Consider the following 23,611-nt stretch of genomic DNA (forward strand, 5'->3'; position numbering starts at 1 on the left):
CCTCTGGAAAGTGTTGGAGGACTGTGTACCCAGGCGGATGACACAAGTAGGGGTGGGTGAGGCTGAGAGCTCACCTGAAAATTGAGTAGCTTCACTATGGTGGTTGAAGCTAAGGGAGGAAGAGTGTGGCAGAGTCAGCATTACCCCACATAAGAATAAGGTGGAGGATCCAGACCAGGTTTTGTTAGGAGTAGCAGAAGCCCAGGTGTAATCAGCAGCACCTGGGATGTCCTGATTTAAGGCTTGACATGGCATTGTCTCCTTGCTCTCCATGGTGGACTATCTGCCCGAGTGATAGGCCAGGGGTGTGGATTAGATTAGGGACCATTGGAGCCTTATAAGAGTCTGCTATGCCTGTATGCTACTGCCTATGATACCAACTGCACATAAATGTCACCTGCTATGTTGTACGGTTGTGGTATAGGGTTCCAACAGTCTGGATCCCGACAGTCATTAGCCCGACATCGGGATCCCATCTGCCCAGACTCAGACAGCATGGTGAGCGCAACAAAGCACCTTGCGGGCTCGCTGTGCTCTCCGTGGGCCTCCACAAGGGAAAATAGCGGGTGGCCGCCGGGCACCTGTCTGTCAGCGTTTTACCAGTCGGGATCCCGACTGTCGGGACCGCGTCTGGCACCCACGTTGTACCTGCTGATGAGAATAAACTACCAAGTCATCATCTGAGACCCTGTGTTTGTGATCCTTGTCACACACACACATATACATATATATATATATATATATATATATACATAGTGTGGTTAGGGTTTACATCTAGAATTAGGGTGTATGTAATAAAGGTGCCGTTGTACTATTGCATGCTTACTGTGTGATCCAAGAGCCGTGTGACCCCGGGGCGCCATGCAGCGCTGTAGACGCTGCCTTTATCAAGGCGGAAAGGAGCAAGAGGCGAAAGTAAACGCACACATGAACCCGGGGTGCTCATAATGGGGACATGTGTGCCATACTTGGCCTGGTTAGTTCCTTAGATGGTATAAACCACTTAATACCTATTGACACATTCCCATGAGAGGGATCATGCAATCCCTCTCCAGTTCTGGAAACACAAGGTGTGCAATCTGATTCCGGGGAGGAGTCTGTGTCCAGGTTTGTGGGGAAGGGTTACCACTACTGTATGAGAGTTACATATTAGTACATACAATGTACAGTAATAATACAAAGGCTTAGGCCCCTTTCACATGGCCAAGAAGCCGTGCACAGAAGTTTATAATGGTCGGTATGGCCACAGCCCGGTAGCAGTCCTTTCCAGTGGTGACATACGGCTGCAACCGGGTGGCCGGGCCGTGACCGTCCCGTGTGAATAGACACAATCCTGTCCATTATTAAGTACTGTGTGCAGCATGGCTTTTGTCTGTACGGTGTCGGCGTCAGCCCTTAGTACTTACTCCGCTGCTGCCCCTTTAGAACATGTCAGGAAACTGTGGAGCGAGGCTAGGAACCACTGGTGTAACTGCCCCTTACATCCTTGGCTGAGTGCCCAGCCCAGTGATCCTGCCCCTCCCTCTGATCCTGCCCCTCTCTTGGGATTTATATAACTAAAGGTTGAACAAACTTCTGCACCATGATGGGTATTTACCAACCAAGTGCATTAACCCAGTGCCAGTACCCCATCTCCCCATCACACAGGGAGCAGGGAAGACTAGTACCACACCAGCACCTCTTCATGTACTGGGGTACTTCTCTATCACCCCCCCCCCCCCCCCCCGGCACATACCATGATATTACATGCAATGGGAGCAGGAGGACTGGTACCACACCAGCACCTCTCCATGTACTGGGGTACTTCTCCATCACCCCCCCCCCCCCCCCCCCGGCACATACCATGATATTACATGCAATGGGAGCAGGAAGACTGGTACCCACACCAGCACCTCTCCGTGTACTGGGGTACTTCTCTATCACCCCCCCCCCCCCCCCCGGCACATACCATGATATTACATGCAATGGGAGCAGGAAGACTGGTACCCACACCAGCACCTCTCCATGTACTGGGGTACTTCTCCATCACCCCCCCCCCCCCCCCCCGGCACATACCATGATATTACATGCAATGGGAGCAGGAAGACTAGTACCCACACTAGCACCTCTCCATGTACTGGGGTACTTCAACATCACACCCCCCCCCCCCCCCCGGCACATACCATGATATTACATGCAATGGGAGCAGGAAGACTGGTACCCACACCAGCACCTCTGCATGTACTGGGGTACTTCTCCATCACCACCCCCCCCCCCCCCCCCGGCACATACCATGATATTACATGCAATGGGAGCAGGAAGACTGGTACCACACCAGCACCTCTCCATGTACTGGGGTACTTCTCCATCACCCCCCCCCCCCCCCGGCACATACCATGATATTACATGCAATGGGAGCAGGAAGACTGGTACCCACACCAGCACCTCTGCATGTACTGGGGTACTTCTCCATCACCCCCCCCGGCACATACCATGATATTACATGCAATGGGAGCAGGAAGACTGGTACCCACACTAGCACCTCTCCATGTACTGGGGTACTTCTCCATCACCCCCCCCCCGGCACATACCATGATATTACATGCAATGGGAGCAGGAAGACTGGTACCCACACCAGCACCTCTGCATGTACTGGGGTACTTCTCCCTCACCCCCCCCCCTCCCGGCACATACCATGATATTACATGCAATGGGAGCAGGAAGACTGGTACCCACACCAGCACCTCTCCATGTACTGGGGTACTTCTCCATCACCCCCCCCCCCCCCCCCGGCACATACCATGATATTACATGCAATGGGAGCAGGAAGACTGGTACCCACACTAGCACCTCTCCATGTACTGGGGTACTTCTCCATCACCCCCCCCCCCCCCCCGGCACATACCATGATATTACATGCAATGGGAGCAGGGAAGACTAGTACCACACCAGCACCTCTCCGTGTACTGGGGTACTTCTCCATCACCCCCCCCCCCCCGGCACATACCATGATATTACATGCAATGGGAGCAGGAAGACTGGTACCCACACCAGCACCTCTCCATGTACTGGGGTACTTCTCCATCACCCCCCCCCCCCCCCCCCCGGCACATACCATGATATTACATGCAATGGGAGCAGGAAGACTGGTACCCACACCAGCACCTCTCCATGTACTGGGGTACTTCTCCATCACCCCCCCCCCCCGGCACATACCATGATATTACATGCAATGGGAGCAGGAAGACTGGTACCCACACCAGCACCTCTCCATGTACTGGGGTACTTCTCCATCACCCCCCCCCCCCCCCCGGCACATACCATGATATTACATGCAATGGGAGCAGGAAGACTGGTACCCACACCAGCACCTCTGCATGTACTGGGGTACTTCTCCATCACACCCCCCCCCCCCCCCCCCCCCCCCGGCACATACCATGATATTACATGCAATGGGAGCAGGAAGACTAGTACCCACACCAGCACCTCTCCATGTACTGGGTACTTCTCCATCCCCCCCCCCCCCCCCCCCCCGGCACATACCATGATATTACATGCAATGGGAGCAGGAAGACTGGTACCCACACCAGCACCTCTCCATGTACTGGGGTACTTCTCCATCACCCCCCCCCCCCCGGCACATACCATGATATTACATGCAATGGGAGCAGGAAGACTAGTACCCACACTAGCACCTCTCCATGTACTGGGGTACTTCTCCATCACCCCCCCCCCCCCCCCCCCCGGCACATACCATGATATTACATGCAATGGGAGCAGGAAGACTGGTACCCACACTAGCACCTCTCCATGTACTGGGGTACTTCTCCATCACCCCCCCCCCCCCCCCCGGGCACATACCATGATATTACATGCAATGGGAGCAGGAAGACTGGTACCCACACCAGCACCTCTCCATGTACTGGGGTACTTTAACATCACCCCCCCCCCCCGGCACATACCATGATATTACATGCAATGGGAGCAGGAAGACAGGTACCCACACCAGCACCTCTCCATGTACTGGGGTACTTCTCCATCACCCCCCCCCCCCCCCCGGCACATACCATGATATTACATGCAATGGGAGCAGGAAGACTGGTACCCACACCAGCACCTCTCCATGTACTGCGGTACTTCTCCATCACCCCCCCCCCCCCCCCGGCACATACCATGATATTACATGCAATGGGAGCAGGAAGACTGGTACCCACACTAGCACCTCTCCATGTACTGCGGTACTTCTCCATCACCCCCCCCCCCCCCCCCGGCACATACCATGATATTACATGCAATGGGAGCAGGAAGACTGGTACCCACACTAGCACCTCTCCATGTACTGGGGTACTTCTCCATCACCCCCCCCCCCCCCGGCACATACCATGATATTACATGCAATGGGAGCAGGAAGACTGGTACCCACACCAGCACCTCTCCATGTACTGGGGTACTTCTCCATCACCCCCCCCCCCCGGCACATACCATGATATTACATGGGAGCAGGAAGACTGGTACCCACACCAGCACCTCTCCATGTACTGGGGTACTTCTCCATCACCCCCCCCCCCCCGGCACATACCATGATATTACATGCAACGGGAGCAGGAAGACTGGTACCCACACCAGCACCTCTCCATGTACTGGGGTACTTCTCCATCACCCCCCCCCCCCCGGCACATACCATGATATTACATGCAATGGGAGCAGGAAGACTGGTACCCACACCAGCACCTCTCCATGTACTGGGGTACTTCTCCATCACCCCCCCCCCCCCCGGCACATACCATGATATTACATGCAATGGGAGCAGGAAGACTGGTACCCACACCAGCCCCTCTCCATGTACTGGGGTACTTCTCCATCACCCCCCCCCCCCCGGCACATACCATGATATTACATGGGAAGGTACCCACACCAGCACCTCTCCATGTACTGGGGTACTTCTCCATCACCCCCCCCCCCCCGGCACATACCATGATATTACATGCAATGGGAGCAGGAAGACTGGTACCCACACTAGCACCTCTCCATGTACTGGGGTACTTCTCCATCACCCCCCCCCCCCCCCCGGCACATACCATGATATTACATGCAACGGGAGCAGGAAGACTGGTACCCACACCAGCACCTCTCCATGTACTGGGGTACTTCTCCATCACCCCCCCCCCCCGGCACATACCATGATATTACATGCAATGGGAGCAGGAAGACTGGTACCCACACCAGCACCTCTCCATGTACTGGGGTACTTCTCCATCACCCCCCCCCCCCCCCGGCACATACCATGATATTACATGCAACGGGAGCAGGAAGACTGGTACCACACCAGCACCTCTCCATGTACTGGGGTACTTCTCCATCACCCCCCCCCGGCACATACCATGATATTACATGCAATGGGAGCAGGAAGACTGGTACCCACACCAGCACCTCTCCATGTACTGCGGTACTTCTCCATCACCCCCCCCCCCCCCCGGCACATACCATGATATTACATGCAATGGGAGCAGAAAGACTGGTACCCACACCAGCACCTCTCCATGTACTGGGGTACTTCTCCATCACCCCCCCCCCCCCCCCCCCGGCACATACCATGATATTACATGCAATGGGAGCAGGAAGACTAGTACCACACCAGCACCTCTCCATGTACTGGGGTACTTCTCCATCACCCCCCCCCCCCCCGGCACATACCATGATATTACATGCAATGGGAGCAGGAAGACTGGTACCCACACCAGCACCTCTCCATGTACTGGGGTACTTCTCCATCACCCCCCCCCCCCCCCCCGGGCACATACTATGATATTACATGCAATGGGAGCAGGAAGACTGGTACCCACACCAGCACCTCTCCATGTACTGGGGTACTTCTCCATCACACACACCCCCCCCCCCCCCCCGGCACATACCATGATATTACATGCAATGGGAGCAGGAAGACTGGTACCCACACCAGCACCTCTCCATGTACTGGGGTACTTCTCCATCACCCCCCCCCCGGCACATACCATGATATTACATGGGAGCAGGAAGACTGGTACCCACACCAGCACCTCTCCATGTACTGGGGTACTTCTCCATCACCCCCCCCCCCCCCCCCCCCGGCATATACCATGATATTACATGCAATGGGAGCAGGAAGACTGGTACCCACACTAGCACCTCTCCATGTACTGGGGTACTTCTCCATCACCCCCCCCCCCCCGGCACATACCATGATATTACATGCAACGGGAGCAGGAAGACTGGTACCACACCAGCACCTCTCCATGTACTGGGGTACTTCTCCATCACCCCCCCCGGCACATACCATGATATTACATGCAATGGGAGCAGGAAGACTGGTACCCACACCAGCACCTCTCCATGTACTGGGGTACTTCTCCATCACCCCCCCCCCCCCCGGCACATACCATGATATTACATGCAATGGGAGCAGGAAGACTGGTACCCACACCAGCACCTCTCCATGTACTGCGGTACTTCTCCATCACCCCCCCCCCCGGCACATACCATGATATTACATGCAATGGGAGCAGAAAGACTGGTACCCACACCAGCACCTCTCCATGTACTGGGGTACTTCTCCATCACCCCCCCCCCCCCCCCGGCACATACCATGACATTACATGCAATGGGAGCAGGAAGACTAGTACCACACCAGCACCTCTCCATGTACTGGGGTACTTCTCCATCACCCCCCCCCCCCGGCACATACCATGATATTACATGCAATGGGAGCAGGAAGACTGGTACCCACACCAGCACCTCTCCATGTACTGGGGTACTTCTCCATCACCCCCCCCCCCCCCCCCCCCCCGGGCACATACCATGATATTACATGCAATGGGAGCAGGAAGACTGGTACCCACACCAGCACCTCTCCATGTACTGGGGTACTTCTCCATCACACACACCCCCCCCCCCCCCCCCGGCACATACCATGATATTACATGCAATGGGAGCAGGAAGACTGGTACCCACACCAGCACCTCTCCATGTACTGGGGTACTTCTCCATCACCCACCCCCCCCGGCACATACCATGATATTACATGGGAGCAGGAAGACTGGTACCCACACCAGCACCTCTCCATGTACTGGGGTACTTCTCCATCACCCCCCCCCCCCCCCCCCCCGGCACATACCATGATATTACATGCAATGGGAGCAGGAAGACTGGTACCCACACTAGCACCTCTCCATGTACTGGGGTACTTCTCCATCACCCCCCCCCCCCCCCGGCACATACCATGATATTACATGCAACGGGAGCAGGAAGACTGGTACCCACACCAGCACCTCTCCATGTACTGGGGTACTTCTCCATCACCCCCCCCCCCCCCCCCCCCGGCACATACCATGATATTACATGCAATGGGAGCAGGAAGACTGGTACCCACACCAGCACCTCTCCATGTACTGGGGTACTTCTCCATCACACACCCCCCCCCCCCCGGCACATACCATGATATTACATGCAATGGGAGCAGGAAGACTGGTACCCACACCAGCACCTCTCCATGTACTGGGGTACTTCTCCATCACACACACCCCCCCCCCCCCCCCGGCACATACCATGATATTACATGCAACGGGAGCAGGAAGACTGGTACCCACACCAGCACCTCTCCATGTACTGGGGTACTTCTCCATCACCACCCCCCCCCCCCCCCGGCACATACCATGATATTACATGCAATGGGAGCAGAAAGACTGGTACCCACACCAGCACCTCTCCATGTACTGGGGTACTTCTCCATCACCCCCCCCCCCCCCCCGGCACATACCATGATATTACATGCAATGGGAGCAGGAAGACAGGTACCCACACCAGCACCTCTCCATGTACTGGGGTACTTCTCCATCACCCCCCCCGGCACATACCATGATATTACATGCAATGGGAGCAGGAAGACTGGTACCCACACTAGCACCTCTCCATGTACTGGGGTACTTCTCCATCACCCCCCCCCCCCCCCCCCCGGCACATACCATGATATTACATGCAATGGGAGCAGGAAGACTAGTACCACACCAGCACCTCTCCATGTACTGGGGTACTTCTCTATCCCCCCCCCCCCCCCCCCCCCCGGCACATACCATGATATTACATGCAATGGGAGCAGGAAGACTGGTACCCACACTAGCACCTCTCCATGTACTGGGGTACTTCTCCATCACCCCCCCCCCCCCCCGGCACATACCATGATATTACATGCAATGGGAGCAGAAAGACTGGTACCCACACCAGCACCTCTCCATGTACTGGGGTACTTCTCCATCACCCCCCCCCCCCCCCCGGCACATACCATGATATTACATGCAATGGGAGCAGGAAGACAGGTACCCACACCAGCACCTCTCCATGTACTGGGGTACTTCTCCATCACCCCCCCCCCCCCCCCGGCACATACCATGATATTACATGCAATGGGAGCAGGAAGACTGGTACCCACACCAGCACCTCTCCATGTACTGGGGTACTTCTCCATCACCCCCCCCCCCCCCCCCCGGCACATACCATGATATTACATGCAATGGGAGCAGGAAGACTGGTACCCACACCAGCACCTCTCCATGTACTGGGGTACTTCTCCATCACCCCCCCCCCCCCCCCCCCCGGCACATACCATGATATTACATGCAATGGGAGCAGGAAGACTGGTACCCACACCAGCACCTCTCCATGTACTGGGGTACTTCTCCATCACCCCCCCCCCCCCCCCCGGCACATACCATGATATTACATGCAATGGGAGCAGGAAGACTGGTACCCACACCAGCACCTCTGCATGTACTGGGGTACTTCTCCATCACACCCCCCCCCCCCCCCCCCCCGGCACATACCATGATATTACATGCAATGGGAGCAGGAAGACTAGTACCCACACCAGCACCTCTCCATGTACTGGGTACTTCTCCATCCCCCCCCCCCCCCCCCCCCGGCACATACCATGATATTACATGCAATGGGAGCAGGAAGACTGGTACCCACACCAGCACCTCTCCATGTACTGGGGTACTTCTCCATCACCCCCCCCCCCCCCCGGCACATACCATGATATTACATGCAATGGGAGCAGGAAGACTAGTACCCACACTAGCACCTCTCCATGTACTGGGGTACTTCTCCATCACCCCCCCCCCCCCCCCCCGGCACATACCATGATATTACATGCAATGGGAGCAGGAAGACTGGTACCCACACTAGCACCTCTCCATGTACTGGGGTACTTCTCCATCACCCCCCCCCCCCCCCCCGGGCACATACCATGATATTACATGCAATGGGAGCAGGAAGACTGGTACCCACACCAGCACCTCTCCATGTACTGGGGTACTTTAACATCACCCCCCCCCCCCCGGCACATACCATGATATTACATGCAATGGGAGCAGGAAGACAGGTACCCACACCAGCACCTCTCCATGTACTGGGGTACTTCTCCATCACCCCCCCCCCCCCCCGGCACATACCATGATATTACATGCAATGGGAGCAGGAAGACTGGTACCCACACCAGCACCTCTCCATGTACTGCGGTACTTCTCCATCACCCCCCCCCCCCCCCCGGCACATACCATGATATTACATGCAATGGGAGCAGGAAGACTGGTACCCACACTAGCACCTCTCCATGTACTGCGGTACTTCTCCATCACCCCCCCCCCCCCCCCCCCCCGGCACATACCATGATATTACATGCAATGGGAGCAGGAAGACTGGTACCCACACTAGCACCTCTCCATGTACTGGGGTACTTCTCCATCACCCCCCCCCCCCCCCGGCACATACCATGATATTACATGCAATGGGAGCAGGAAGACTGGTACCCACACCAGCACCTCTCCATGTACTGGGGTACTTCTCCATCACCCCCCCCCCCGGCACATACCATGATATTACATGGGAGCAGGAAGACTGGTACCCACACCAGCACCTCTCCATGTACTGGGGTACTTCTCCATCACCCCCCCCCCCCCGGCACATACCATGATATTACATGCAACGGGAGCAGGAAGACTGGTACCCACACCAGCACCTCTCCATGTACTGGGGTACTTCTCCATCACCCCCCCCCCCCGGCACATACCATGATATTACATGCAATGGGAGCAGGAAGACTGGTACCCACACCAGCACCTCTCCATGTACTGGGGTACTTCTCCATCACCCCCCCCCCCCCCGGCACATAACCCCCCGGCACATACCATGATATTACATGCAATGGGAGCAGGAAGACTGGTACCCACACCAGCCCCTCTCCATGTACTGGGGTACTTCTCCATCACCCCCCCCCCCCCGGCACATACCATGATATTACATGGGAGCAGGAAGACTGGTACCCACACCAGCACCTCTCCATGTACTGGGGTACTTCTCCATCACCCCCCCCCCCCCGGCACATACCATGATATTACATGCAATGGGAGCAGGAAGACTGGTACCCACACTAGCACCTCTCCATGTACTGGGGTACTTCTCCATCACCCCCCCCCCCCCCCCGGCACATACCATGATATTACATGCAACGGGAGCAGGAAGACTGGTACCCACACCAGCACCTCTCCATGTACTGGGGTACTTCTCCATCACCCCCCCCCCCCGGCACATACCATGATATTACATGCAATGGGAGCAGGAAGACTGGTACCCACACCAGCACCTCTCCATGTACTGGGGTACTTCTCCATCACCCCCCCCCCCCCCCGGCACATACCATGATATTACATGCAACGGGAGCAGGAAGACTGGTACCACACCAGCACCTCTCCATGTACTGGGGTACTTCTCCATCACCCCCCCCGGCACATACCATGATATTACATGCAATGGGAGCAGGAAGACTGGTACCCACACCAGCACCTCTCCATGTACTGCGGTACTTCTCCATCACCCCCCCCCCCCCCCGGCACATACCATGATATTACATGCAATGGGAGCAGAAAGACTGGTACCCACACCAGCACCTCTCCATGTACTGGGGTACTTCTCCATCACCCCCCCCCCCCCCCCCCGGCACATACCATGATATTACATGCAATGGGAGCAGGAAGACTAGTACCACACCAGCACCTCTCCATGTACTGGGGTACTTCTCCATCACCCCCCCCCCCCCCCGGCACATACCATGATATTACATGCAATGGGAGCAGGAAGACTGGTACCCACACCAGCACCTCTCCATGTACTGGGGTACTTCTCCATCACCCCCCCCCCCCCCCCCGGGCACATACTATGATATTACATGCAATGGGAGCAGGAAGACTGGTACCCACACCAGCACCTCTCCATGTACTGGGGTACTTCTCCATCACACACACCCCCCCCCCCCCCCCGGCACATACCATGATATTACATGCAATGGGAGCAGGAAGACTGGTACCCACACCAGCACCTCTCCATGTACTGGGGTACTTCTCCATCACCCCCCCCCGGCACATACCATGATATTACATGGGAGCAGGAAGACTGGTACCCACACCAGCACCTCTCCATGTACTGGGGTACTTCTCCATCACCCCCCCCCCCCCCCCGGCATATACCATGATATTACATGCAATGGGAGCAGGAAGACTGGTACCCACACTAGCACCTCTCCATGTACTGGGGTACTTCTCCATCACCCCCCCCCCCCCGGCACATACCATGATATTACATGCAACGGGAGCAGGAAGACTGGTACCACACCAGCACCTCTCCATGTACTGGGGTACTTCTCCATCACCCCCCCCGGCACATACCATGATATTACATGCAATGGGAGCAGGAAGACTGGTACCCACACCAGCACCTCTCCATGTACTGGGGTACTTCTCCATCACCCCCCCCCCCCCCGGCACATACCATGATATTACATGCAATGGGAGCAGGAAGACTGGTACCCACACCAGCACCTCTCCATGTACTGCGGTACTTCTCCATCACCCCCCCCCCCGGCACATACCATGATATTACATGCAATGGGAGCAGAAAGACTGGTACCCACACCAGCACCTCTCCATGTACTGGGGTACTTCTCCATCACCCCCCCCCCCCCCGGCACATACCATGACATTACATGCAATGGGAGCAGGAAGACTAGTACCACACCAGCACCTCTCCATGTACTGGGGTACTTCTCCATCACCCCCCCCCCCGGCACATACCATGATATTACATGCAATGGGAGCAGGAAGACTGGTACCCACACCAGCACCTCTCCATGTACTGGGGTACTTCTCCATCACCCCCCCCCCCCCCCCCCCCCCGGGCACATACCATGATATTACATGCAATGGGAGCAGGAAGACTGGTACCCACACCAGCACCTCTCCATGTACTGGGGTACTTCTCCATCACACACACCCCCCCCCCCCCCCCCCCCGGCACATACCATGATATTACATGCAATGGGAGCAGGAAGACTGGTACCCACACCAGCACCTCTCCATGTACTGGGGTACTTCTCCATCACCCACCCCCCCCGGCACATACCATGATATTACATGGGAGCAGGAAGACTGGTACCCACACCAGCACCTCTCCATGTACTGGGGTACTTCTCCATCACCCCCCCCCCCCCCCCCCCGGCACATACCATGATATTACATGCAATGGGAGCAGGAAGACTGGTACCCACACTAGCACCTCTCCATGTACTGGGGTACTTCTCCATCACCCCCCCCCCCCCCCGGCACATACCATGATATTACATGCAACGGGAGCAGGAAGACTGGTACCCACACCAGCACCTCTCCATGTACTGGGGTACTTCTCCATCACCCCCCCCCCCCCCCCCGGCACATACCATGATATTACATGCAATGGGAGCAGGAAGACTGGTACCCACACCAGCACCTCTCCATGTACTGGGGTACTTCTCCATCACACACCCCCCCCCCCCGGCACATACCATGATATTACATGCAATGGGAGCAGGAAGACTGGTACCCACACCAGCACCTCTCCATGTACTGGGGTACTTCTCCATCACACACACCCCCCCCCCCCCCCCGGCACATACCATGATATTACATGCAACGGGAGCAGGAAGACTGGTACCCACACCAGCACCTCTCCATGTACTGGGGTACTTCTCCATCACCACCCCCCCCCCCCCCCCGGCACATACCATGATATTACATGCAATGGGAGCAGAAAGACTGGTACCCACACCAGCACCTCTCCATGTACTGGGGTACTTCTCCATCACCCCCCCCCCCCCCCCCGGCACATACCATGATATTACATGCAATGGGAGCAGGAAGACAGGTACCCACACCAGCACCTCTCCATGTACTGGGGTACTTCTCCATCACCCCCCCCGGCACATACCATGATATTACATGCAATGGGAGCAGGAAGACTGGTACCCACACTAGCACCTCTCCATGTACTGGGGTACTTCTCCATCACCCCCCCCCCCCCCCCCCCCCGGCACATACCATGATATTACATGCAATGGGAGCAGGAAGACTAGTACCACACCAGCACCTCTCCATGTACTGGGGTACTTCTCTATCCCCCCCCCCCCCCCCCCCCCGGCACATACCATGATATTACATGCAATGGGAGCAGGAAGACTGGTACCCACACTAGCACCTCTCCATGTACTGGGGTACTTCTCCATCACCCCCCCCCCCCCCCGGCACATACCATGATATTACATGCAATGGGAGCAGAAAGACTGGTACCCACACCAGCACCTCTCCATGTACTGGGGTACTTCTCCATCACCCCCCCCCCCCCCCGGCACATACCATGATATTACATGCAATGGGAGCAGGAAGACAGGTACCCACACCAGCACCTCTCCATGTACTGGGGTACTTCTCCATCACCCCCCCCCCCCCCCGGCACATACCATGATATTACATGCAATGGGAGCAGGAAGACTAGTACCACACCAGCACCTCTCCATGTACTGGGGTACTTCTCCATCACCCCCCCCCCCGGCACATACCATGATATTACATGCAATGGGAGCAGGAAGACTGGTACCCACACCAGCACCTCTCCATGTACTGGGGTACTTCTCCATCACACCCCCCCCCCCCCGGCACATACCATGATATTACATGCAATGGGAGCAGGAAGACTGGTACCCACACCAGCACCTCTCCATGTACTGGGGTACTTCTCCATCACCCCCCCCCCCCCCCGGCACATACCATGATATTACATGCAATGGGAGCAGGAAGACTGGTACCCACACCAGCACCTCTCCATGTACTGGGGTACTTCTCCATCACCCCCCCCCCCCCGGCACATACCATGATATTACATGCAATGGGAGCAGGAAGACTGGTACCCACACCAGCACCTCTCCATGTACTGGGGTACTTCTCCATCACCCCCCCCCCCCCCGGCACATACCATGATATTACATGCAATGGGAGCAGGGAAGACTAGTACCACACCAGCACCTCTCCGTGTACTGGGGTACTTCTCCATCACCCCCCCCCCCCCCCCGGCACATACCATGATATTACATGCAACGGGAGCAGGAAGACTGGTACCACACCAGCACCTCTCCGTGTACTGGGGTACTTCTCCATCACCCCCCCCCCCCCCCCCGGCACATACCATGATATTACATGCAATGGGAGCAGGGAAGACTAGTACCACACCAGCACCTCTCCATGTACTGGGGTACTTCTCCATCACCCCCCCCCCCCCGGCACATACCATGATATTACATGCAATGGGAGCAGGGAAGACTAGTACCACAGCAGCACCTCTCCGTGTACTGGGGTACTTCTCCATCACCCCCCCCCCCCCCCCCCGGGCACATACCATGATATTACATGCAACGGGAGCAGGAAGACTGGTACCACAGCAGCAGCACCTCTATGTATTGGGGTGCCTCTGCAGCAACCCAGCTGATGGCTCTGTTCATGCCCCACAAACATTACCCTGCTGGGACTGTCACACATCCTCTACTACCTTTATTTGGTACGGAAGGGGCAGCAATGTGCCAAGGCTGATTCGGAAGACATGACTGGGAAGCCCCACAAGCAGCTCCCCTCGGTCACTGCAGAACGCCAGGCTCTCCGGTATACCGTGCAAACACAGGGTCCTGTAACAAGAGTAATACTCCAATCAGTACTTGGCCACAGGGTGCATTATGTACAGCTGGGTACTGATTCCGATGTACAGTACCTGTGCAGGTATCCTCTAAGATGCCCAAACATGGACTCATAGACTACATGTGACTGAGCCCCAGCATCTTCTGAGTGTGATATTAGCGATTACCAGCTGAATGTATTCAATAGCAGATGCATAGAGGAGGGAAGGGGGAGGGAAGAGAGTGAATGAATCACTCAGGAGCGCTGGCTGTTTTCACTGGGGGATCTGACCCACCTTTATTAAATATATAGTTTGAGTATGGCTGCTGCCACCTTTACAGAGAGATTGTGAATCTCTGTGGAAAAAGCAGAACTATAGTGTGTGTGGAGATGATATCCCCACTCAGTGGCGCTGCCACACTTAATAAATGGATACCCAGTCTTTTGTAGGAAAGATACAAATAATCTTTACTTTGTTAATATAAGACCATACTACACATTAAAAATTACACATAATTACATATAAATTATTACACTCAAAAAGGACATACAAGACATACACCAAAGAACATATAAGGCATGGGCTGGCTATGAGCAGTGTTCCCTCTAAGCTGTGCGCGTGTGCGCGCGCACACAACTCGCCGAGCATGCGCACAGACATTACAACAGAGCGCACAAAGCAGCAGTGATCCCCTTTTTGCAGTTGTGGACTAAATTAATGTATGTTTCACCCATTAACTACATCATGTGCTTTTTTTTCAATGTTTAAATGGTTTGAATGTTTAATATAATTTTGAAGAAAATGCTGAATGTCGTTTTCCAGTTATATATAGAAGTGATGCACAAAAATAAAAATTTCCTTCCAAAGTTGCACAGCCAAAATCTTTTGCCGCACACAGCCTTCATAAAATTAGAGGGAACATTGGCTATGAGGCTTGTATTTGCATATACTGTATCTATATGAGGCAATAATCTTGTTTGGTATTGAGCAAATAGTTACCAGTCCTCCTTGTAATCAGCAACTCGTGCTGCACTGGGTGCCGGTCACCAAGTCCTATATCTGAGCCTTTTGCTGCTGTATGATGCTTACTCCCTGCTTAGGGAGGTCGGCTCCAGGTGCTGGTTTCTCCCGCAATGTCCAGATCCCCACCGGGATATTTGTAATCCAAGGGTATAATAGACTGGATGGCTAGAGCGGGCTCCAAGAACGCGTTTCTCCACCTCCTTTACTACTCGGCGGCTTCATCAGCTGGATGCCATGTCTCTTCTGTTGTGGGTTTTTATTCTGTTTGTATTCGCGGGCTTCTTTTTATTTAAAAAAATAAAAATATATTGTAACCAACTGAGGATCGAACTACTGATACTGAGATAGGGAAGCCGTGCCTCTACACGTTAGGCCACTGTTGCCTCTGAATATAGTGATAGCAGATGGTGAGTATGGCTTCTGCACCAATCACATACAGTTCATGAACATACAGTACGTCACTGCGGCTGCGAATAAAATAATATAACTCTGTCCGTAAAGTAAGGACAAAATCCGTAGTGTAAAGTATGATACTGTAGGTCCTCAAATAATGTTTTAAGTAGTCATCCAGCAATAGCAAAGGTTAGCATGGCTTCTGTACCAATTACATAAATGACCGTACGTAGCTGCTTCTGCGAGTAAATACAAACACTCTGTCCGTAAAGTAAGGACAAAATCCGTAGTGAAAAGTCGTGGCGGCCACTGTTTTGTAGAAGAGATTTTTACGCATGCGCTGTACTGTTTGGGAAAAGTGACATCTGGTGGTCAATGAGTGTAAGTGCAGGTTACATTTACAAGATTACGTTACGTTATAACGCGATCTATAACGGGACTATAGCGCAAGGAGCAGGCGCGATCCAGGCGCGATTTGCATGGCGCACTTTATGCGCAACGCAGCCACGATGTACTTGGGCATAACTGTATAACCAATTTCTGCGGTCTAAGACAGATCAAAGAAAATTGGAGACAAAAAGGGTTAGCCAAGCCACTTGCTAAAGCAGAAGTGCAAAGGCACTTTAATTCCCCATGGGCTGAATTCGGACTTTGAAATAAAATGTTTTTTATAGTTTCACTGGTATATCTATTTTTAATGTGGTTTTATCTTTATATATTGTCATTCTCAAATCTGTTTATATATATCACTTTTAGAAGGAATCCGTGGTTGTACTACAATACGAGTCTGAAACACATTAACGCAGCAAAACAAATGAATATCCACGTAGAGTACATCACCCTAGCAACGCAGAAAGCGTGATGAACCCGGTGGATGGAAGCCGGAAGTGACGTATCGGCTCCCAAAGACACATCTGAAAGGGAGCACGATCGCGGTTACACCCGGAGGAACTATAATGGCAGCCGGACGTCCTGCTGCGTCAGGACACGGCTATCGCCATGGTAACCCTGTCAGCCAATGGTGGCTGACAGGAAGCCCGTATGCAGGCAATGGATTATGGGACTTGTAGGAATTTACTAATTAGAATCCAGCCTGACATACGGGATAGGGTATATAAGGAGTTCACTTGCCTTTGACTGGTACACCTTGAAAAAGTCTTTAGGAAAAGGAAGAAACGCGTTGGTGAACTGGGCAACTGAATTCCTCACTGGTTGGTGGACGGAGAGAGCTGGGAGACGCTGTGCTGGAATCCGAGCATCTTCATATGCGCTTATAAGACTGTGCAACAATCAGTTCCCACTACAGCCGGTAATTTCTCGTCTATACCTACATTGACGATTATTTATGCACCTGAGCACTTTCAATAGTGCTGCATAAGAAGCAAATGTTTTTAATAATTGTTTTTATTGTGTATTAATTGTATATGTGCATTAAAATTAGAAGTGTGGATTCGAACGTACTTCACTATGGCACATTTTGTTTTTCTTGCATGAATTCTATTTGGAGGACTCTACAAAAACAAGGAGTGGAGCGCCTGATAAGTGTGGTTTCTATTTTTGTATTTTTGGTGTTGGTGAAGGGTTTGAGGGACCCATTGAAACGACTTGTATCGGCAGCTCTAATTGCGCCACCTGGTCTTTCTATCCATTTTTGTTGTGTATTGACCTTTAGCTTACCAGTCTGCAGAAGCCTGTAAGCTGGAACTAGGACACAGACAAGGAGCTTGGAAGCTGGAATAATCAACATATTTAAGCAAGGACCGGAACCAGGTACAACAGGAACTAGAACCTCGAGGACAAGAACCCATAACCGGTGTCAGGACATTCCTCCTCATACCCATATTAATTGCAGCTGGACAGCTGAACACATTAAAGGTAATGGGTGAATTATGTAGCAGCTGAGACTTACACAGAACACATACAGGAGTCAGGCTGCTGTTAAGAGGCGGCTCGGGAGTCAGGCTGCCAGAGGTGGCTCATAACATATAGAGAACAGATTATACCTCGTACATTATAGAGAACAGATTATACCTCATACAGAAGGAGAAGGAATTATACAGAATAGATTATACCGAATACATTATACAGAGAGGTGACCGGACCTGAGCAGCTGGTTCTCCTCATCCCAAATTCGGACCCTTTTGTCTCTTCCACAGGTGGCCACTAAACGTAGTTTCGGACAGGAGCAGAGACCTGATGGAACAAACAGGAGATCATTACATAGGACTCAGAGCGACTATTATTCCCCTTTGCCCACACTGCACAGTAACTGAGCAATAATAATAATGCTGGGACAAGAAGCATACAGGAACGCAGGATAGTTACAGTGCATGTGCCTTGTGATGCCAGTTGGGTGCCCCGTATCAGTAGTACAGACGTGTTTGTACTTTTCCCATATGCTGCACTCTGTGCTTCCTGTAACGATATGCTGAGGATATGCCTCATACACAGATGGGAGGCATAAAAAGGCATTTTCCATCAAAAAAGGAAAAACATTTAAACATTTAAATAATAATAAAAAACCCTCCTCTGGGCACTTTTCTAAGACTGTGGTCGGGGGGGGGCATCCAGTGTAAAAGATTTAAAGTGCTGACTCCTATCTGTCCACCACCCTATTCCAATCGTGAGCAGCCTGCAGTGTCCCCTGTAGGAATGAAGGAGAAATAGATGTATAAGGTGCCAGTTGGAACATCCTCTAGAAGAGACTGAGGTTTACGTAAATTTATACAGTAACAGTAATTAAGGCTGAAAAAAGACGTAAACTGCGCAGACCTGGGTCCGACCTGGGTCACAGTGCTGTGTAATACCCCTTTTACACCGCCGAAAAATCCGGGTCAGCGGCGGGTCAGACCCGGATCTTCGGCGGTGTAAATACCTAACGCCGTGTCCCTTTACACGGGACTTCTACCCAGGTCCTGACCTGGGTAGAACACGGCTAGGACCTGGGTAGAGGGCGGTGTAAATGGGAACGCCGGGTCGGATGACCCGGCTCCCATTTACATGAATGGGGAACGTCCAACCTGCGGACCGCAGCGTCCGCAGGTTGGACGGGTTTTCAGCCTGACAGTCAGTGACAGCCGGCGCTGCTGTCTGCTATACCCTGCAGACAGCAGCAGCAGCAGCGGCGGCGGGGGAGGGAGGTGAACGGATGCCTGTGTGCGGCATCCATTTACCTCCTGTGCGACGGCGGGGGGAGTGTGCGCGGGGACTGGGGGCAGCCTAGCAGCTTACCTTAGTGCTGGGCTGCCCCCAGCAGCGTTCCGGTCTGGCGGCGGCGCGCGGCGGTGATTGGCGCATGGAGATGACATCGCGCTGTCATCTCCAAGCTCCGGGGGGGGGCGGGCGCGGGTGCGGGTCGGGCTGTCCGCCCAGTGTAAATGGCACTAAACGCCGGGTCGCACCCGGCTTGAACCTGGGTCTAAAAAAGCCGGGTGCGACCCGGCGTTTTGGTGTAAAAGGGGGAAAAAATGGGGTATGAAGCTGGGTCCAACCCTGGAAACTCCTGTGTTCAAAGACTAGGGTCCAACCAGTGATTTTGGTGTAAAAGGGGTATTAGTGAACAAATCATCTCCAAGTTCCATATGATTCCCAATCCTGTATTTGAACATACTAACCATATCACCTCTCTACATATTCAGCCTGGTTAACCTATCTTTGTATTCTAGTGATATGAAACCTTTTACTAGCTTATACCCCTTTTACACCAAAAACCCTGGTCGGACCCTGGTCTTTGAACACTGGAGTTTCCAGGATCTGACCCTGCTATATACCCCATTTACACAGCATTTCAACCTGGGTCTGCACCATTTACACTGAACCTGGATCAGCCCTGCCTATACTTGTGGATGTCATTAAAAATGCTTGCTCGTTGCCAAGGGGGGTGAAATTGCTTGTTGCCAAGGGGCAGGGCCATCTTAAGAGCATTAGGGCCCCCGGGCAAAGCAGTGCAGTGGGGCATTTATATATATATATTTACAATCCCCGGCGGCGGCACTCCCACAAGAAATAAACACACCAAGGCTGTGTGGTAATAGCCGACGTTTCAAGGCCATCCGGCCCTTTTATCAAGGTGCAAAAAGAGAGACCTCGGCCTTGAAACGTCGGCTATTACCACACAGCCTTGGTGTGTTTATTTCTTGTGGGAGTGCCGCCGCCGGGGGTTGTATGTATGAGCAGCTCCTAGGACTGCTCTCGGAAGGGATCCGATACGATTTGCCGGCGGTCGGGATCCCGACACTGGAATCCCGACCGCCGAAATCCCGACAAGGGGGGGACATGGATCGTCCCCCCTTGCGGGCCCGGTGCCTCGCTACGCTCGGCACGCTATTTTATTCTCCCTCTATGGGTGTCGTGGACACCCACGGAGGGAGAAAGTTTCAGGATTTCGGCGGTCGGGATTCCAATGTCGGGATTCCGACCGCCGGCAAATTAACTGCATCCCCTCGGAAGGCACCCTGGTCCTGTGACCCCAGCTTCATGCAGCCATCGCCACAGTGTCACCCGCAGAGTGCCGCCTCAAGGAATCTATATATATCACCACATACATATATAAGTATATATATATATATATATAAAAATATATATACACACACGCATATATGATATATATATATATATATATATATATATATATATATATATATATATATATATATATATATATATATATATATATATATATATAGTGGGTAGACGGACTGGCACTCTCCTATCCGGGTCAGCCGCCCTGGTGCTCGGCTAAGCAATAAGTAGATCGATGGGAAGAAAAGCAGGCACTCCAGGGACTTGGTTTAAAGCGTGTATTGAAAAAACAATGCTAAAAGACAGCCAATGTTTCGAGGCAACAACGCCCCTTTGTCAAGGCAATAATATAAGTGAAAAACAGCTGTTTAAACCAAGTCCCTGGAGTGCCTGCTTTTCTTCCCATCGATCGATCTATATCTACATCTATATCTATATATACTCCACTTCTGTTCTATAAAAATACTGAGGGGGGAAAGCTGAGGGAGGAGCCAGAGGGGATGATGTTCGCCGCTGCTGTACCTCCCCATGCAGCCGCGAGGTACCTGTGGTGAATGGGTAGTCAGCGGCGGAGGGACCGCCGACGCTGACTGTCCATTCACCACAAAGACCGGCTGCCGGGGGGAGGTACAGCAGCGGGGCGGCGGACATCATCCCCTCGGACTCCCCCCTCTGGCTGATAGGTACTCCCCCACCCTCAGCAGCCGCAGGGACCCCCTCCTCCCACAGCACCTGGGGACAGCTTCCCCAATCCCCAGCGCTGCACGGTGTGGACCCGCTGCGGGTGCCTGGACCCGCAGAGGGACCATTTACTCCGGCATCTACACGAGTCCTATCCGGGTACTACCCAGGTCGGGACCTGGGTAGAGGACCCGTGTAAATGAACATGGATATACCCCATTTACACCGCCGATGATCCGTGTCTGACCCGCCGCTGACCCGGATTTTTCGGAGGTGTAAAAGGGGTATTAGTCGCCCTTCTCTGTACCTGTTCAAATCCAAAGGTGCGGTGCCCATAACTGAACACAGTATTCCAAGTGCGGTCTCACCAATGCCAATGAGGCACTATCACATTGGCATCCCTTGAATCTATTCCCCTATTAATGCATGCCAGTGCCCGGTTTGCTTTTGCTGCTGCACTTGAGCAGGGTGCACTATTACCCAATCATCTATGATGACCCCCAAGTCCTTCTCTACAGCAAAATTCCCTATAATAACTCCATTTAGGCTATAAGTAGCTTGTTCATTTTTGTTCCCATAATGAATTACTTTACATTTATCAACGTTAAACTGCATTTTCCACCTCTCCAGTTTATTTAAGTCACTTTGTAGTGTTTCCACATCCTCTGCTGAGTTAATTTCCTTACTCAATTTTCGGGTTGTCCACAAATATTGCAATTTTACTCACAATGTCACTTCCTATATCATTACTGAATATATTAACCAAGGTGGTACTGTCAAATTCAAAACAGTATTTAAAAAAAGGTAAATAACACTATTCCATTTTTCAGTAACTGTGTGTATATGAAACGGACATATGCATGTGCTTTGAGTTTCGTACTACAGTACACTTTGCACATATTTAAAAGATATATTTGTTGGCTGTAATTCTCTGTAAATTCCATCTGTGAAATTCCCACATATGTTATATTCATCTGCTGAAATGCTATAGACTGTTAGTATAAGTATCTCTTTGCTGTAACTCCTCTAGATTGGTATAATTATCTATTTGTTATAAATAGTCTTATTGTAATTAACTATATTTGCTGTTATATCTTCCCTTTGTTGCGTAAATCTGTTTTTGTGGCAAAGGCTACAATACAATAGTATAGACAGTTGTATACTCTTTCTTAAAGGTACAGGTTGAGTATCCCGTATCCGAATATCCGTTATCCGAATTATTCCGAAAATCATACATTCCAGAAAGTGAACAACATTTATTTTTTTGCTAAAAACTTACTGCACTACTTACTGAAACAGCACTAATGAGGGACATGATATGTAACTGGCACTATATATGTACAAGACAATGATTGCTTGGCATTTCAATTCAGTGCCTGAGATTGTACACAAACTTTGTTTCATGTTTTGAAACCTTGTTTTATGCACAAATAAAATATATTTGTTTTTATTTCAAGGTTTGATGTATATGTACAACATAAATGCAAGATCCATCAAGATACATCATTGAAATATTAAAATATTCCGAAATACGGAATAATCCGTTATCCAAAATTCTCCTGGTCCCGAGCATTTTGGATAAGGGATACTCAACCTGTACTAAATGTGTGCATAACCACACCAGAGGTAAATTGTGCTAATAGATGCAGTTTGCACCTGCAACTAACTATTATATACAGTTAAGTTATTAAGAATATAAGATTGAACCTTGTGGGACTCCACTTTGGACCTTACCCCAGCTGAAAGTTATTCCATTTACCACCACTCTCTCCTTCCCCGATTGTGCAACCAGTTTTTAATCCAATTACACATTTTATCTCCTGCCCCTAAATTACCTGGTTTCATTAATAACCTTTTATGAGGCATCATGTCAAAAGCTTTAGTGAAATCAAGCAGTATTACATCAGATTTTCCTATGTCCAGACCACTCTTAACTTCCTCATAGAAGCTAATTAAA

At 52.3% G+C, this 23,611-nt stretch overlaps 1 protein-coding gene across 1 annotated transcript in view; it reads right to left on the reverse strand.

Annotated features, from left to right (window-relative positions):
• WDR97 (WD repeat domain 97) overlaps positions 1 to 23,611 on the reverse strand; it is a 305,848-nt gene that overhangs the window by 129,145 nt on the left and 153,092 nt on the right. The window contains exons 9-10 of the mRNA XM_083145263.1: positions 18,555 to 18,645; positions 14,914 to 15,046 (exon numbers count right to left, since the gene is read on the reverse strand). Of these exons, the coding sequence (XP_083001389.1) occupies positions 14,914 to 15,046; positions 18,555 to 18,645 (224 nt within the window). The remainder of the gene's footprint in view (positions 1 to 14,913; positions 15,047 to 18,554; positions 18,646 to 23,611) is intronic.

The sequence above is a fragment of the Crinia signifera genome, chromosome 5, assembly GCF_055691185.1.
Source record: "Crinia signifera chromosome 5, ASM5569118v1, whole genome shotgun sequence".
NCBI lineage: Eukaryota > Metazoa > Chordata > Amphibia > Anura > Myobatrachidae > Crinia > Crinia signifera.